The sequence below is a fragment of the Cervus canadensis genome, chromosome X (genome assembly GCF_019320065.1).
Source record: "Cervus canadensis isolate Bull #8, Minnesota chromosome X, ASM1932006v1, whole genome shotgun sequence".
NCBI classification, from domain to species: domain Eukaryota; kingdom Metazoa; phylum Chordata; class Mammalia; order Artiodactyla; family Cervidae; genus Cervus; species Cervus canadensis.
The window spans coordinates 18,117,109-18,135,398 of record NC_057419.1 but is presented as its reverse complement, the minus strand read 5'-3'; the positions used below and the strand labels follow the sequence as shown (position 1 = coordinate 18,135,398).

The window sequence follows — 18,290 nt, the reverse complement described above, 5'->3', positions numbered from 1 at the left end:
ATACCTTGGCCACCTCATGTGAAGAGCTGACTCACTGGAAAAGACCCTGATGCTGGGAGGGATTGGGGGCAGGAGAAGGGAACGACAGAGAATGAGATGGCTGGATGGCATCACTCACTCGATGGACATGGGTTTGAGTAAACTCTGGGAGGTGGTGATGGACAGGGAGGCCTGGCGTGCTGTGATTTACGGGGTCGCAAAGAGTCGGACACGACTGAGTGACTGAACTGAACTGAATCTAAGATTCTATAAAATTCAATGTCTGCAAAGCATTATGCAGCTAGAATATATACATTATATAGTTATTTGGAATAATAGTGTTCAATTCATCTTCACATAGACCCGTGAACTTATTAACAGTTTCCTCAAAAGAATCTTAGATGTATTTTATAAAGTAGTAATAATATTTGTGCTCTTCAAAATGGCTCTTCACCCATTTTTAAAAAAAAAACTGAAGTGTAAGTATAAAAAAAAAATGGCTCTTCACAAACTGCTTTGGATATTTCAATAAACGAGGGGAGATTTTTCTTTCATCTTGTACATAAAAGAAAGAAAACCTAATAATATGGGGTAGTGTTTCCCTACTGACCAATGAGTGGCACCACTCAGCAAGTCTTAATGAATCAGGGTACATGCCAGATCCAGGAAGAATTCAGAAGGAACAGCAGATCCTACAGGTTCCCCAAACCAAACATTCCTTTTACCTAAAAATGTTCATGAATACTCTCTCTGAAAACATGAGAGCACAGGGCTACGAGTGGCACTGATCCTTGATATCCATCATGCTTTCTGTCTGCTCTTCACTTCACATTAACACTAACGTGAAAGCATGTCAGCAATAACCACCACAATGTTGTAAAGTTATTAGCCTCCAACTAAAATAAATAATTTAATTTAAAAAACTCACCAAAAAAAAAAAAGCTTGACCTAAAAAAAAAATATAATGACTTAGGGATTTCCTGCTTTAGTGTCACCTGAGTTACAAGTTCCAAAAGATCCCAACTGTGGAATTTGCCAGGGGTGTATCCAACCAGACCTCAATTTTTTTCTGATATCCCTGTTGCATCTCTCCTGTCTCTTTACTTTCATCCTACAGGGGTTAAAAGTTTTTGACTATCTATGTGGGATGGCATCTTGATTCTTCAGGGGGAAACCATCATATAAATCTAATCAATCAAACATGAATATATAACATGTAGGAGTGCCTCATTTAGGTAATTAACAGAAGACTCACAATTAAAAAACAAAATCTAAATGCCAACTAGTCAAATGTTTTCTTAGTAACAATTTAAAAATATCAAATCAATAGAAGCAGTGCATTTTATGTTTGAGTATTGCTTATCACACAGTATACTTATCAATACTGCTCATCTGTTTCTTGCATGTAAGAAGCTCCAAATAATACTTAAAATTAATTTCTCAGTTGAAAATATTAGTTAAAAATGGTACAATCTTAGAAATATATGTATGTTTTTATGTCTCTACATGTGTGTGTATGTGTGTGTTACAGGATGACAAATACACAGATTATAAAGGACAGTGATTATTTATTTATGAAAATTTTCTCCTGTACCTACAAGGATATGCACTTAAACTTCTATTAACACATTTAAAGCTCTTCACCAAAAAGTAATGTCTCAGGTTTTAAAGGCTATAATAATATAAAGCTCACAATTGTCGTCTATGGTTTCAGTATATTTTTATAAACAAGAAAGTTACTTACAGAGGTATTTAGGGTAATAAACCTTAAAGCAGTTGATGATAAAGCGTACAAAGTCCATGTCCTAAAATAAAGAATATACATTTAAATTTGAATAATGTCCACATTAGAAGATTTTAAATTGCATATTTCTAAGGGTGATCAATTAAATAAAAATGAGGTAATTATTAAATTCTTTAAAAATAGCTCATAAAATAAGTATCTATATTCCCAGAATTTGGTTTTTAAGTCATTAACATACTTAAAATAATCAATCTTAAAACTGAATTAAATATATGGCTGAGTCCCTTTGCTGTTCACTTGAAACTATCACAGCATTGTTTGTTAATCGGCTATACCCCAATACAAAATAAAAAGTTAAAAAAAATCGAGTTAAAGAAATGAAATGCTTACACATCATTCATCTTACCTCAAACTAGTTAGATACTGAAGGCTGCTAAGGAAATGTGGCATTATAAAATGGATCTAAGAAGGAACTCTCATAGAAAAAATCTAAACATCTGTTGAACAATTAAAGAATTATTTACAACATCACTCATTATCAGAGAAATGCAAATCAAAACCACAATGAGGTACCATTACACGCCAGTCAGGATGGCTGCTATACAAAAGTCTACAAGCAATAAATGCTGGAGAGGGTGTGGAGAAAAGGGAACCCTCTTACACTGTTGGTGGGAATGCAAACTAGTACAGCCACTATGGAAAACAGTGTGGAGATTCCTTAAAAAACTGGAAATAGAACTGCCATATGACCCAGCAATCCCACGTCTGGGCATACACACTGAGGAAACCAGATCTGAAAGAGACACATGCACCCCAATGTTCATCGCAGCACTGTTTATAATAGCCAGGACATGGAAGCAACCTAGATGCCCATCAGCAGATGAATGGATAAGGAAGCTGTGGTACATATACACCATGGAATATTACTCAGCCATTAAAAAAGAATTCATTTGAATCAGTTCTAATGAGATGGATGAAACTGGAGCCCATTATACAGAGTGAAGTAAGCCAGAAAGATAAAGACCAATACAGTATGCTAATGCATATATATGGAATTTAGAAAGATGGTAATGATAACCCTATATGCAAAACAGAAAAAGAGACATAGATGTACAGAACAGACTTTTGGACTCTGTGGGAGAAGGCGAGGGTGGGATGTTTTGAGAGAACAGCATCAAAACATGTTATTATCAAGGGGTGAAACAGATCACCAGCCCAGGTTGGATGCATGAGACAAGTGCTTGGGGGCTGGTGCACTGGAAGACCCAGAGGGATGGGATGGGAGGAGGTGGGGGGGATTGGTGATGGGGACACATGTAAATCCATGGCTGATTCATGTCAATGTATGGCAAAAACCACTACAATATTGTAAAGTAATTAGCCTCCAACTAATAAAAATAAATGGAAAAAATAAAAAAAAAACCCTAAAAAAAAATAAAGAATTATTTAGAACAAATATACAGACTACAGCCTGACTACTGGGAATGGCAATATATATATGTACATAAATTCTGATATGTCTCTTTTTTAAACCTAATTTCTATACCTCATAATAGTCATAAGATATATTTTATTAATCTTTTACACAGCAGTTAATCTGATCATACCAGCTCGCTGGATCTACTTCTACCTTTATTCCTCTTATGTAGGAATCAAGAATAAGAATTTTGTTAGTGTATATTTAAATACTCTTCATTGACTTCAATTTCTGGGAAATATAGCTGACTGTTGGTTCTACTGCACCGAACACAGCAACATGAAATTAGATTATCAGGGATACTATTTACATGGATCATTTCATTTTGTATGTTTCCACTGGCCATGGGATGACTTACTCATCAACTATCTTGTAAGGACTGTAGGATGAAAAATACAACCAGGTAAACTTAAAGGCATCAATTACTAAAAGGTGAGCTGTCCTGGAGATCTGAGTCTATAAAGTTATTCCTAGCATGTGAGTTATAGCATCTTTTAACTCCAATAAACTGAAAATAAGCATCCTTAAGTATTTACTATGGAATAAACCCTAGCATATAATAATACTTTTATAACTAGTCATTATATCTACTGTACACAGGTTTTAATAATCTGTAGTAAAGTAAGAGTCAAAGAGAATAATTCAAAATTTACATATTTAACTACCTAGTACATGATCTGTGGCCCCCAGACTTTGCCTAAAAAGTCCTTGTCCAATATTCTTGTTTTCACCATTTATTTAACTGAATCACCTGGCTTATAAAATCCCAAATTACTGCTAATTCAAGTTGATTTAATAGGATGCCACTGGTGTACGTATATTGGTAGGTACTACATAAAGAAGTTCCATGAAACCCACTGCTCCGCAATCTGTGAGGATATTTTCAAGGATGCTATTCATTATCCTGTAAGACGTCTTCCCTTTGAAGACCCATGAAAGACTTTTCTTCTAGTTCAAGTATCAGGAATGGATGAACTTCTCTTAAGACACAGGTTTTAAAGTATGTCCACTGAGTAATTTTAAATGTTTCCATTTCTTTCAGGCAAGCTTAAAGCCAAATTGGTGGCCTAACTCTAATAAATAATTGTAAAAATTTTTGACTTACAATTCTGTATACATCTTTACAGGCCAGCTTAAACCTTTTGTGAATTGTGAGGATTACATATAATTATATATATATAAACATTATTATGTATAAACATAGAAATATATAAACTATATAAACATAATTCAGTAAGATTCTAGTACTTGGAAATATTAATGATTTACATACTAAGTAATGCAAATAAATCTTATTTATAAATTAAAGTTAATGAAATAAAATATAAGTAGTTTGAAAAATTATCAGACAGCTCAACTCTCTGCCCCTGTATTTGTTAATAAAAAACATTAACATTTTTTTATGATTCTGGGTTAATTCAAATACTAATTATTAGAATACTATCATACATAAAGGATAACAGAATCATAATTTATTTTCATGGGATATTTATTTATCTAGGCATTTTGGTTTAGATTTGAGATATAAAATGATTTACTCTGTAATCTAGAACTCACTGACATGGAAACTAGATTGAAAAATGAATCAAGGGCAAATGACTCAGAGATACAGAAAGATGAAAAAAAATGTGGGCTTACTGCCTAAAAAAACTCTAGCTTTTTTTTTTAAATGTCTAAAGTTTCCCTTTTTGGGGTGAGATATCACTATGATATAATTTTGTCACCTTTTTCATCTAAAAAAAAAGCTATTTTCCAGTATTACTGCAAATTCTTTATAAACAGCATTGTACATAGCTACACATACGCCATCAGTTAGATATACCATAAGTCACCACTTCACTGTGTTGACATTTACATTTTTCTAATTTTTCACCATTTTAAATGACACTCTGAAAAAAAAAATTCTGATGTACAAAGGTTTATTTTTTGTACCAAGGTTTATTTCTTTAGAATAGATTTCCAGAAGTTAATTACCAGGCAAAGAGTATGAATACGAACACTTGAACGACATTAACATACTTTGCCAAATGGATTTTCAAAAAGATTTCAACACTGATGCAGGCGGGTCCCCAAACGCCACTTCACTGCCACCAGCATTAGCCTAGGTTTGAGGGTTAGAGACAACAGCTCTAATAAACAGACAACAAATCCCCATCACTGCTGAAGGGTTTGCAGTCAGCACTAAGGGCTCAAATGAAAGACTGGTAAGTTTTATTTATTTTGTAAGATTGGCAAGAATCACCTGAAGAAAACTGGGTTTGAAAACTAACCAAATCAAACAGAAAGTGAATTTAAAGGAGCAAACAAGAAACTCCAACAAAATCACAAAGTGCTGGATATGCAAAAACACAAATGAACATCCTGCCACTGCAAAATCATGGCATGCAGTAATGGTATGCTGGAGAGCCTCCACCACCGTGCTCCTATTTTCGGAGTGCATTCCTCTGTGCCAGGCACAGGGGAGGTGCTATAGAGGATATTGGCTCTGATAGAAAAGTTACTGTTACCACATCTACTCATTACCCTGCCAGCCTTGACATCCAATATCCTGCATATCAGGCAAGGAACATTTCTAGGAAATATACAGTTTCAATGCCAAATAGGTTTAGGTTTTTTGCAACTCCTATTCCATGTTTGACTTCAATCACAATTCTGGGCAGGGGGAATAAATTCCAAACATGACTTGATTAGCTCAATTTTATAGGATTCTTTGGTTGAGTGGCCGGTGATGGGAAGGACAGGAGAGGCGGATGACACCATGATAAACAATGATTCAGAATTAATGAAAAATGCTTACTATGCTATTCAGTCCAGTCTCTGACAGGTCAAACATCACTGTAACAGGCTTCCCATTTTCTCTCTTAGCATACCGTTCCAACCAGAATGCAATAAGCTTCTTTTTGTCCAACATGGTCTTATGGTCTTTTATATGGTACTTCACCCTGATCCAGACTTTAAGCAGAACATAAGATAAAAAGAAAAAATATTTAGAGCATTTTAATACTATTTTATGCATATATCATTCCTTTCCCTTGAAATTTTTAAATTTATATTTCATTATGTTTATCAGATTAAAAACATCTCTTCCTTCTTTTAAATGAGAAACAGTGTATACTTGTTTCTCTTACTCTTAAAGAGTCACAGGCATTTCCGCCCCCTTAGAAAATACACTTTCCCCCTTGGTAAGCAAGGGAAGAAAGACAATACAGGTGAACAAGTAATATTTGCTAATAACCTACAAGTACTCTACCCTGTGCTTAACAATAAAGAAGGCACTAGAGAAGCATGTTATCCAGAGGAAAAGCCCAGACAGAAGCACCATGGTGGCAAAAGCGGGTGTCGTGCGTGGGGGCAGAGCGTGGCGTGTGTTGAGAGTGGTGGCAGCTAGGACAAAGTGTGACGAGCAGTGGGAGGAGTAGCTGAACAGAGAGACAGGGCTGGGCTCGGAGGACTCTGCGTTAAATGCTAAGGTGTTTTCATTTTCCTATTTCGAACATCTCTAGGCAGCAGCACAGAGGGGAGGCGGCAAGAGGCAGAGAGGGAGGCCCAGCAGGCTGCATCCTGGGGTGGGGATGGGCTGGGACTGAAGTGAGGAAGTGCTGCTGAAATCAAAGGAGGGGCTCAAGTGAAGCTCTGTCCAGGGAAGAGTCGATGGCTTGTGGACCTGAGCTGGGCAGTACAGGGAAGGCGGTGGCGGGATGTGTGTGAGTGCTGTGTTGAAGGCGCCAACCGCCGAGCCGGTGCGCAGCTGGCCATGTATGTGCATGTGGCCTGGGGGCCAGCCTGGGGTCACCGCGGTGTGGTGGATGGGGGCTGAAGGAGCCCGGGTACTTGACATCACCCAAGGAGGCGGCATCAGCTAGAAAGGAAAAGAGACCAGGAAAGGAACAAAGCCTGGGAAACACCTGTGAGGCACCAAGTGGAAGAAGAGAAACGGGAAAGCAAGCTTGAGCAGGAGCAGCCGGCACTGGGAGGAAAACGCTCCGAGAGGCCGCAGACCGGGCGTGCGAGGCGGGCACGGAGCGTGCAGCACACTGCTTTGGCAGGCTGACTGCCTAGGATGGGGGCTCCGCCGTGGCCGCCGAGGCCCAGCCGTGGTGCCAACCGAGCTGTGTTCTGGGCAAAGGGGAGAGAGGACTGATGAGGGAGACTGGCAGGCTGCCGGTCGCCTCACTCAACACACTGATTTAGGAAGAAGCAAGGGGAGAAGACTGTGGGAAACTCGAGAAGAAAAAAAGTCCATTTAGCCATCCTCAGTGACTGTCAAAAACATTCTCCATCAGGATGCGGGTTGAATTTTCATATCAGTAAATTAGAAAGAAGAAAATGACTCTGAGTTACATCGTTTCGGCTGTGTGATGGGATGTGGCATTTGGGCCTTTACAGCCTGCTTTATTATAATGTAAATGGCACATTCAACTACTTGGTCCACCTGGCCCTAACCACTCCCACTGTAGGAAACCTGACATGTGGTTCATACACAGAAAGTTATGCCTATAATCAATTCAGTTGAGATGGATGACGTCTCAAAATCCTGAAAAGCCAGTACATATATTAAATATACTCACACAACTTGTTGCCTTCTTTGTCATAACCGTGGAGATAAATGCCACCAATTTCCAACAGCCACCTGGGAATGGAGGCTTCAGTCAGGTCTAAAAGGTGACAAACTTTAATGAGTAATTCTAACTCAGAGGTCTTTTAAAGAGAATACTTACAACGTAAAGGTTACTATTACATAGTGGTTCTGATACAGAAAAAGATAAGGCTATTTTTTTTTAAAAGATACAGCTTTTGCAAACATCCGGAAAGTACCTCTGATGATAAAAAAAATAGTGTTTCTTACTAAGTAGGAAAAAACTACATAAAGACAGAGATGAGAAAAATGGAAAAAATCAATTTCCTTTTACATGTCAGCCATTATGATGTGGACACATTTTCATGTTCTGATTTTATTTCTCATAATGACTTGCAAACAAATATTACTATTGGACAATTTCAGAAGAACATGGCAGTAAATATCCACATCATAGTCTCGGAGGTGATGTAAGAAATCACTATGGTTTCTCTAGTAAAATGTTTTTCTACAAAGTCTATTTTTCTACAAAGTCTGATAACCAGCAGAGTTTAACACATTTATAATCTTGGCACAGGTGGGAAATACTTCAAGAAAAATGCTAGATCTTTTAGCAGGAGGCCTCCTCTCTAGCAAGGTCAAGAACCAACACAGCAAGGCAGCAAATGCCAAGGCTTTTGTGTCATTCATCAGTACTTCCCTAAGAACTCTCAAAGATGTCTTTATCTTTCCCCACCCCTCTTTCATCATATCTCTGCCATTGGCCACTAGAAACTAGCAATTCTATGTAAGAGAAAACTATTGCTGAGTTTAGGTTTATCCTGTACTTAAAACGATTTAGGAATATCAGGTTTATATTTCTTGCTGGATTAATAAATGCTCACTGTTCAAATTACCTACAGTTTTTATATTTCCAATCAAATTATTTTTAAAATACCCTCCTTCTGATAGATTCCTTCTCCAAATATGATGACTGGAAAGAGTATCTGCTCTGGATTTATTTGTTGACTATTTTATATTAAATTTCCAGACTCGGTCACTCCAGAGTTTATAATCCTTATAGTCAGGAAACCCTTCTTTAAACCTCATTAAAACCAGTAGTTTCAATGACTTATTTGAAAAGACCCTGATGTTGGGAAAGATTGAAGGCAGGAGGAGAAGGGGATGACAGAGGATGAGATGGTTGGAGGGCATCACCAACTCGATGGACATGAGTCTGAGTAAGCTCCAGGTGATGGACAGGGAGGCCTGGCGTGCTTCAGTACATGGGGTCGCAAAGAGTTGGACACGACTGAGCAACTGAACTGAAACCAGTAGTTATGCCTGTTTCTTCCTGTTAAATTTTTTAGGAGGAGAGAGATAATGGGTAACTTTTCCTGAAAAGAGATCATCATTTACTTGAAGACTACTACATAATCCCCTCTAAGATCTAAAACTCTTTTTTGGGGGGGGGCACAATTTCAATCTAGAATTGGACCTTGAAATCAAGATGTTAAGAGGAGGCGGCTACAGGCATCCTTGGGGATAAGCTTGCATTTGGGGGATTCCCATTCGTCTAGTAATTCCACATGGAGCACCTATTAGCACAAGCAACCCTGGGAATAGAGGCAGACACCAGGCAACAACTGAGAAAAACAGGCAAATAGTATCTCTCTCCAGGCCTGGTGGTGAAGATGCTGAGCTGCTAGTTTAATTAAGGTTCTAAACCAAAAAGCTACAGAAGAGGAGACTGTGCTGTTAGTGAAGAACTTGAGTGTGATTTGGCTCCTTGGCAATCTGATTTCCTTGTGAATAATCCGACATTTAAGACTTATTTATAAGATGCTTCTCTCAAAGTGTTACTGGGTCTTTATAAAACCTCGTACCCTGGTATTTATGGTGATGCCAAGAATATTTCCAAATACGCTATTTGATAAATGTAAAATAGTAACATTTATGCAGGGGAGGGATACAGTACACAGTCAAGGTTAAATTGAACAGCTTACCATTGACAGCCATTTCTTTCCTCCACTGAAAACTCTCATCAAGCATCTTCAGTGTTTCATCTACGACATTATGCCTCCAAGCCAAGTAACTTTCAACCCAGTTATCATCTTGCTGTAGTCTTTCAACATCACGTGAATCATACTTATCTGACTTATCTAGGGGAAAAACAGTAATAAATATCCATGTCAGATAAATTCTGCAGTGAATGATAACCAATACTAATACCAAAGGAGAAGAAAGACCCGAAGGATAAAGCTAAGCTATTTGAAGATAGACACAGGGATGCAGTTCAGATGAAAATGCAATTTAAAGGATTGATGGAATTTCTAAGTGTGACTAAAATAAAGTTATCTAAAAATTGCAGCTTTATTTCAAGACAAGCCACCACAGGTGTAAAAAAAAAAAGAACATAGTAAAATATTTTGCATAACCCTCTCTAAAACCATAAACGAAGATCTTGGAAGAGCAATTACATTATTGGAACTTGAAGTCCTCACCCTAGTCAATGAAAAATGAACTTTTGTGTAAAGAAATAACTAAGTTGTACTTAAAAAGACATGTATTTGACAAATGTCTTTTTTGAAAAGGAACTAAATCCAAAATGGAAATGATGTATGTAGTAGTCAACATTTCCCATAGTTCACTGGAATGTGTGTGCGTGTTGTGTTAGTTGCTCAGTCGGAGTTAGTTGCTCCGACTCTTTGCAACCCTCTGGACTGTAGCCTGCCAGGCTACATTCATGGACAGAGGTCCATGGAATTCTCCAGGCAAGAATACTGGAGTGGGTTGCCATTTCCTTCTCCAGGGATCTTCCCAACCCAGGGATTGAACCCAGGTCTCCCACATTGCAGGCAGATTCTTTACCACCTGAGCCACCAGGGAAGCCCTAGTTAGAGTAATTGTTGCCAATATTGTCTCATTATCCACCTACACACAAGCTGTGTTCTCATCAACCTCTGCTGCTGCTGCTGCTAAGTCGCTTCAGTCGTGTCCGACTCTGTGCGACCCCATAGATGTCACCCACCAGGCTCCCCCGTCCCTAGAATTCTCCAGGCAAGAATACTGGAGTGGGTTGCCATTTCCTTCTCCAATGCATGAAAGTGAAAAGTGAAAGTGAAGTTGCTCAGTCACGTCCGACTCTTCGTGACCCCGTGGACTGCAGCCTACCAGGCTACTCCGTCCATGGGATTTTCCAGGCAAGAGTACTGGAGTGGGGTGCCATTGCCTTCTCCACATCAACCTCTACATACCTCTATACCCTCCTTCCACGCCCCACTCTATTCTCCTGTAACTGAAGTTTCCTTGTCTCCTTACAACCACCTCTGCACATCCAAATTCTACCATTCTCTAACACTCGTTTCAAATGCTTCCTCTCCCATAAAATTTTCCCTAGGCCCAGAAGTAATTCCTTCCCTGTGAATAGCTAGTGGACCTGAACTATGCCTTTCTTAAGGCACTTAGCGCATTTCCCCTTGAATCCGAGTTACTGGCATTTATGCCCTATCTTCCTGTACAGAAATCTTAACAGCACAGTCTATACATCCTAAGAAGCCCCCAGAGCGGATTACAGCAGAGCCGATGAAAAGACTTTTAGGAAATATTTGTGGACTGAATCTTTTCCTTTCCTATTTTTATTTTCTTGGGCAATGGTACCCTCCCAGGGCCCCAAGGAAGATATTTCAGAAAATCACCTTCATCTCCATTTTTTTTTTTGCCCCTAGTTAGTTACCAAATTGTATAGATTCTATCTCCTCTCCATTTGTTCTGACTTATTTCAGGCCCTCATGGATAACAGATGAAAGGGCAGGGGAATATAAAGTGCATTCATGGAATTATCTTCTTTGAGACCCAATTTCCACATCTTTAAATTGCATTAGATACTCACAGAGTTGTGTGAGGATCAGATGAAAATGTACATATATATAAAAGTAGTTGAAAGTTTAAAGCACTATAAAATATAAGATGAGGCCATAAGTCATGTATTGTAGAGTGTTAGCTTGGATATGGCTTTCAATATCTGGTCTCTACTTTTCAAACGTATACTCCGCTGTAGGTAAACCTTGGAAAATGGTATTTTAGCTCTGCTATTCAAACATTCATCAATATTCAAAGCAAAAAGGCCCCTGGGAACACCTGCCCCTCCAGAAGGACCATCCAGTTTGGCCACTGGACAACTTTCTCCAATGGACCAATATGGTTGAAATTACTGTCTGCCTTCAAGAAAATTTCTCCCAAAAACCCAAGTCTGAATAACCACAGTTTACTTAACAGTTGTTCTTTCAAATAAAAAGGGTGGTCCACGAAAAATATGACTAATTTAGTTGGTAATTCAAATGCACAAAAGTATTTTATGCATACTTCTCGACTTTGTTTTTCAGGCCCTCATGGATAACAGATGAAAGGGCAGGGGAATATAAAGTGCATTCATGGAATTATCTTCTTTGAGACCCAATTTCCACATCTTTAAATTGCATTAGATACTCACAGAGTTGTGTGAGGATCAGATGAAAATGTACATATATATATAAAAGTAGTTGAAAGTTTAAAGCACTATAAAATATAAGATGAGGCCATAAGTCATGTATTGTAGAGTGTTAGCTTGGATATGGCTTTCAATATCTGGTCTCTACTTTTCTAACGTATACTCTGCTGTAGGTAAACCTTGGAAAATGGTATTTTAGCTCTGCTATTCAAACATTCATCAATATTCAAAGCAAAAAGGCCCCTGGGAACACCTGCCCCTCCAGAAGGACCATCCAGTTTGGCCACTGGACAACTTTCTCCAATGGACCAATATGGTTGAAATTACTGTCTGCCTTCAAGAAAATTTCTCCCAAAAACCCAAGTCTGAATAACCACAGTTTACTTAACAGTTGTTCTTTCAAATAAAAAGGGTGGTCCACGAAAAATATGACTAATTTAGTTGGTAATTCAAATGCACAAAAGTATTTTATGCATACTTCTCGACTTTGTTATCCAGGACACTTAAAGAACATGCACTTTCTTTAAGATTTAATAAAACTTACTGCTTCATTAGGGGCTTTCTAAAATAACATTGAAAAAAAATAACATTGACTTTAAAAAAAAGTTTTAACTGAGAGTGCTGACAATGAAGACTATATTGGCCGTTCACCTTGATTCAGGCTGAGGAGGTGACAGCTTTGCATACCAATGCTTCCATGTAATCAGAGCAAATGAAAAGTGCAGAAGGCTTCTTAGCATCACTGTGAAAACAGCTCTGACCTCATGGGTTCCTGGAGAGACCTTGGCATCTCCAAGGATGCAGAGACTAAGCTCTTGAGAACCCCAGGACAACATGTGGTTTAAGTGGTGAAAACTGGGAAAATTATTTGCCATAAGTGGAAGAATCAAACATACTTGCTGTTATTATCATTATTCCTACCCCTGTTGGTATTACCACTACAGTGTCCCTTACCAAGAAATGTAAAGCTTACTCCTCCTGGAGAGCTTTTAGGAATGAAGATTTTTGCAATCAGAAATCTCCATTTAGATGAAAATGATTGTTATTAATAAAACATGTACTTAAACACATGAGATGCCTGTTGTTAGACATTATCCCTAGATACAAAGAAATGGAAATAGAGCGCTAGAAAAGAGAGAGCAAGAGAGGACTGGGGAGAAGGTTCTGTAGGTGGAGGGAGAGAGGCGAGACAAGTGGGGGCAGAAGAGGACCGAGAAGAGGGCTACGGTAAGGAGACGGAGAGAAGGAAGGAGACAGAGAAACAGAAAACTGAGCATTCGAGGTAAGGAACACTTGACCTGGACCACAAGACCAAGTGCAGTACTGTTTATGACATCAGTCTGCTGCAACACAGCTCCCAGACAACTGAGCTGAGGGGAGGCAAAATACACAGCCCCAAACATGCTTCTCTGGTATACTGATTATTTTGAGCTATTTTTAATAAACAGCAGATACAGGAAAATCTCTAGAAGGTGAGCAGAAGTCATCCTTTTATAAGAAAAAGTTATCCTTTTATAAGAACTCATCCTTTTATAAGGGAAGTCTCCATTTGTAAGGATGCCGCCCTCTCTGTAACGGGAAGAGAAGAATGATACGAAATCTCCTGAAACTCTTTGTCAACATAGAAGGCAAGGACTTAAATCTGCACAACCATACCCTTGTTTACTGAGCTCTTCCTGGTCATCTCTAATACCTGACTCCCCACCCCAACATTTTCTTTTGTCTTTAGCTGGAGATGGTAGTGAAGGTGGTGACTTGGGCCACTTTGGAGAGTGACTCAGTTCTCCTGGGTCTCTCCCAACGTATAAAGGAGGTATACATGTTATTAAATGTGTTTGTTTTTCTCCTGTTCATCTGCCTTTTATCAATTTATGAGTCCAGTTAAAGAACCTAGAAGGGTAGAAGGAATTTCCACAGAACCCTCAGGTGTTAGGGAGTTTTCTGAAAACCTGTCCTTTGGTAAATCCAGATGTTACAGGGAAAAGCTAAAGATGTACACCCAGAGGGTATCTGAAGATATCAAAACACACAGGAAGATATCAAAACCTTCCCCACTCCCCACCTAAGACATCACTTTACTTCTCAGTGACTAAAGCACAGAGATATAGAGATCAGTCTCATACATAGATATATGTGTACACTGTCAATACCTCGTCCTGATTACTTTCACCTTGCTGAGGACCAGTGAAAACTGCATCACAAACCAACGTGAATCTCAAGTAGCAGACTTTTAAACTTCATCCTTGCACTTGTTCAAAACAGTTCAAAGCTCATTTCTGGCCACTCCTCCGTTAAGAAACCCTAATGAACTTTGCCACACTTACTATGGTTTACTGTCTCTTTCTACTATTTCTCCTTATATGAATTTTGCTCTATAAATTGATCTTATATTTATACAGTATATCACCAAGCCAACTGGACACTCCTAATTTTGCTGAGAAAGCAGCAGATAAGTGGCAATGGTGATACCTCTGAGTCAGACAGGACTAACTGTTCCAGAGAAAAGATGACTCCTCTCAACTCTCTTTCTTCCCCCACGTGCACATGCACACTTCCTTTGAGCTCTCTCACATACACACTTTTAAACGTTGCAAGATAAAGAGAATACAGTGCTTACTCATAAAACAGCAAATTACTAATTAACTAATCCATTACTAACTTTTCTCTCTTGTATTTGTTGGCTGGTGAAATTACAAACCAGCCAGAAACTATGTTTTAAGGTTAACAAATATGAAAAAAAAAATTCATAGCCAGATTCAGGATATGGGACAGTGATGCAATCAGAAGACCCCTGCTATTAACTATGTTCAGGGAGACTGAGCAAGTCACTCCAGGCCTGACTTTTCTTCTCTGTAAAATGTAGATAAGGTCTGCCTTTTCAGTCTTATGAAGATCAAGGACACTTTGAAAACTTTTAACACAATACCAATGAATTTTTATTAACATAAGATAGAATGCTACCCATGAACAGAAAACTAAATTCTAATTGACCTATTAGTCAGTTGAGAAAATCTTGAAATTATATTGTAGTTATTAATAAATGTGCCTAGAATGCATATAAAATGTTAAAAAATGCAACAGTATTTTGATAATGAAAAACAGAGAACAGTTATCAACTGGGTGTCGTAATGTCAAAATGCAGCAAATATACAACTCAAACATTACAGTAGTGTGAAATCTCATGTGTGTGTGGGTGCGTGTGTGTTTGGTCACTAAGTCATGTCCAACTCTTTGCGACCCCATGGACTGTAGCCCACCAGGCTCCAATGTCCATGGGATTCTCCAGTTAAGAATACTGGAGTGGGTTGCCATTTCCTTCTCCAGTGGATCTTCCTGACCCATCAAACCCGAGCCTCCTGAATTAGCAGGCAGATTCTTTACCACTGAGCCACCAGGGAAGCCCTTAAAACCTCTTAGCATCTGTTATTTCTCCAAGACTCTGAGCAAGATCCACTTAAAAGTCCTGCTGGGGCCCTGGAAGAACATTTGTACCGGATGGACGACTTCTATTGGCTGGAGCCTGTATATGTCAACAATGGGAGTGATCAGGCTGAAAGAACAAATATTCCCTTAAGGGCATCCTCTGCTGATTGGCCACAACCTACCCTGAATCTCCTCTTTCCTGTGAAGCTTTCAGGTGAAGAGACTGACAAGCAGGCGGCTGTCTACGGTGGGATTAAGCCATTGGCCATCACCAGCGATTCTCAAACTTTAATACCTTTCAGAGTCACCAGGAAGGCATGTTAAAACAGGGATGACTGGGGCCCTACCTCTAAATTCATGGGGCCCAGTAATTTGTGGGTGACATCTCAGAATCTGCACTTGCACCAAGTTCCTACAGAATGCTGCTGCTTCAGAGACCACACTTTGAAAACTCTGGGGCTACTACAGGGGTTGGCAAAATTGGTAAAGGGCCTGAGGATAAACATCTAAGGAGCTTAGACTCTGACGGCCACATATGGCCTCTGTTGCTGATTCTTTTTCTTAGCAACGCTTTACAAATAGAAAAACCATTCTGAGTTCCAGGGCTATTAAAAACAAACACAGGGACTCCCCTGGTGGTCAGGTGGATAAGAATCCACTTGGCAATGCAGGGCACACGGGTTCGATCTCTCGTCTGGGAAAATTCCACATGCTGCAGAGCCAACTAAGCCTAAGAGCCACAACCATTGAAGTCTGTGCACCCTAGAGCCCACATGCTGGAACTACCGAGCCTAAGCGCTGCAACTACTGAAGTCTGTGTGCCCTAGAGCCTGTGCTCTGCAACAAGAGAAGCCACCACAGTGAGAAGCCTGCACACCACAACCAACAGTAGCTTCCGCTTGCTGCAACTAGAGAAAGCCTGGACACAGGAAAGAAGAGCCAGTGCAACCAAAAATAAATAAATAAGACACAACACACAACAGAACTTTTCTGACTTCTGGTCTGTTGTAGAGAGGGAAGGGGCTTTCTGCTTCAGCTCCTATCCTTCAAGAACTGAATTCACATGCTCAAAGAACGTTGAAAGAAGATTCCAACAGATAGAGAGGCAAGTCACCAAGATATAATGTCTTGTACATATTGAGCATATGAATTCAGATTAGAGATTTTTGTGCTGCTATCATGAGCCAATAATGACAAGACTTGAAAACCTTACACCTCTTATTCTCCTTGCTGCATTGATAACTAGGTTGTAATATATCCTGCAGAATTATAGAAATAATGTTGGAGATCATTGTCTTTTGCCTGACTTTCTGGGAATCATTTTGAAGTTTCATGATTAACCATGACTTCTGCTGTAGGATTTCTAGAAGAGCTAAGAAAACAAGTTACCCCTGGTAAAAGTTCTGTTTGCTTTTCATAAAGGTGAATTATAGCCAATGTGGTTTCTGTCTTAACTGAAATACACATTTTCCCTTATTTAATCTTGTTACTGCAAATATGTTTGTCTTTGCTTCAACAAATATAGAAAAAAGAGAGAAAACAGATGTGGCTAGCTAAAAAGGCAAGAAGGAAAGGGAATGAAGAGACACAAGAGATGAAAGACACTTCTCAATACTTACCTTTCGAAATAGTTTTGGTGGTTGAACTGTGCCCATCAAAATTTAACTGAGAAGCATTTTGTGAACATAGTAAGTTCCTCCCCTGCATTTTCTAATCATGAATTATCTTTACATTCCTGGGGCTAACAAAAGTGCTTACTTGAGCCGTATGTGTGTGTGCGCCTTTGTGGTGGTAGGGCAGAGACAGTGGAGAGGACTATGGCTATCAATTCAATCTCCTTTAACAGTCATTGATATATTTAGGCTTTTTACTTTTTATTGAGACAATTTTAGATGATTTTTCTTTTCTCTGGAAAGTTTTCCATTTAATCTAAGTTTTCTAACTTACTGTGATAAAGCTTGTCATTATATTCTCTTTTATGATTTTTAAAATCTCTACCACATCTATAATTCTATCTGCTTTTTGTTCCTAGTGTATGTTTTTGCCTTCTCCTTTTCTTCCTATTTGGTCATCGTAGGTTTGTCTATTTTACTAGTCCTTTCAAAAAATCAGCTTAGGTTGATTACATCTACTATCTTTTTTCCTATACCATAATTATCTGCTCTTATTCCCTTCTACTTTCTCTTTATTTACTCATGTTCATTTTTTAGTTTCTTGAATTCAATCTTTAATTGATTTTTATTTGGGCCTTGATTCCTAAGAAATGAATGTAAAGACCACAGACATTCTCTTGGTCAGCTTTAAGTATTTTGTAATTTCCACTGTGATATCCTCTTTACTCTCTGGGTTATTTAGCAGAAGAATTGCATACATTGCTAGGAAGTTGTTAATCCATGGTTATTTAGAGGTGTTATTTTAATTTCCTAACATTCAATTTACTTTTAAGTACCTTTTGATTATGACTTCTCATACAGTTGCTTCCTGGGGTGAGACCATGGTCTGTATGATCTAGTTGCTTTGGAATTTCTAAGACTTCCTTTATGACTTAATATGTGGGGACTATTTACAAAAGTTCTCAAAGCACAACTATATATTCTACATACAAAGTTACTAAATCATATTA

At 38.7% G+C, this 18,290-nt stretch overlaps 1 protein-coding gene across 2 annotated transcripts in view; it reads right to left on the bottom strand.

The window, feature by feature from the left end:
• MOSPD2 (motile sperm domain containing 2) overlaps positions 1-18,290 on the bottom strand; it is an 83,230-nt gene that overhangs the window by 52,906 nt on the left and 12,034 nt on the right. For both annotated transcript variants that reach the window (XM_043458712.1, XM_043458714.1), the window contains exons 3-6: positions 9,762-9,917; positions 7,769-7,855; positions 5,998-6,152; positions 1,724-1,784 (exon numbers count right to left, since the gene is read on the bottom strand). In XM_043458712.1, coding sequence (XP_043314647.1) covers positions 1,724-1,784; positions 5,998-6,152; positions 7,769-7,855; positions 9,762-9,917 — 459 coding nt within the window. The remainder of the gene's footprint in view (positions 1-1,723; positions 1,785-5,997; positions 6,153-7,768; positions 7,856-9,761; positions 9,918-18,290) is intronic.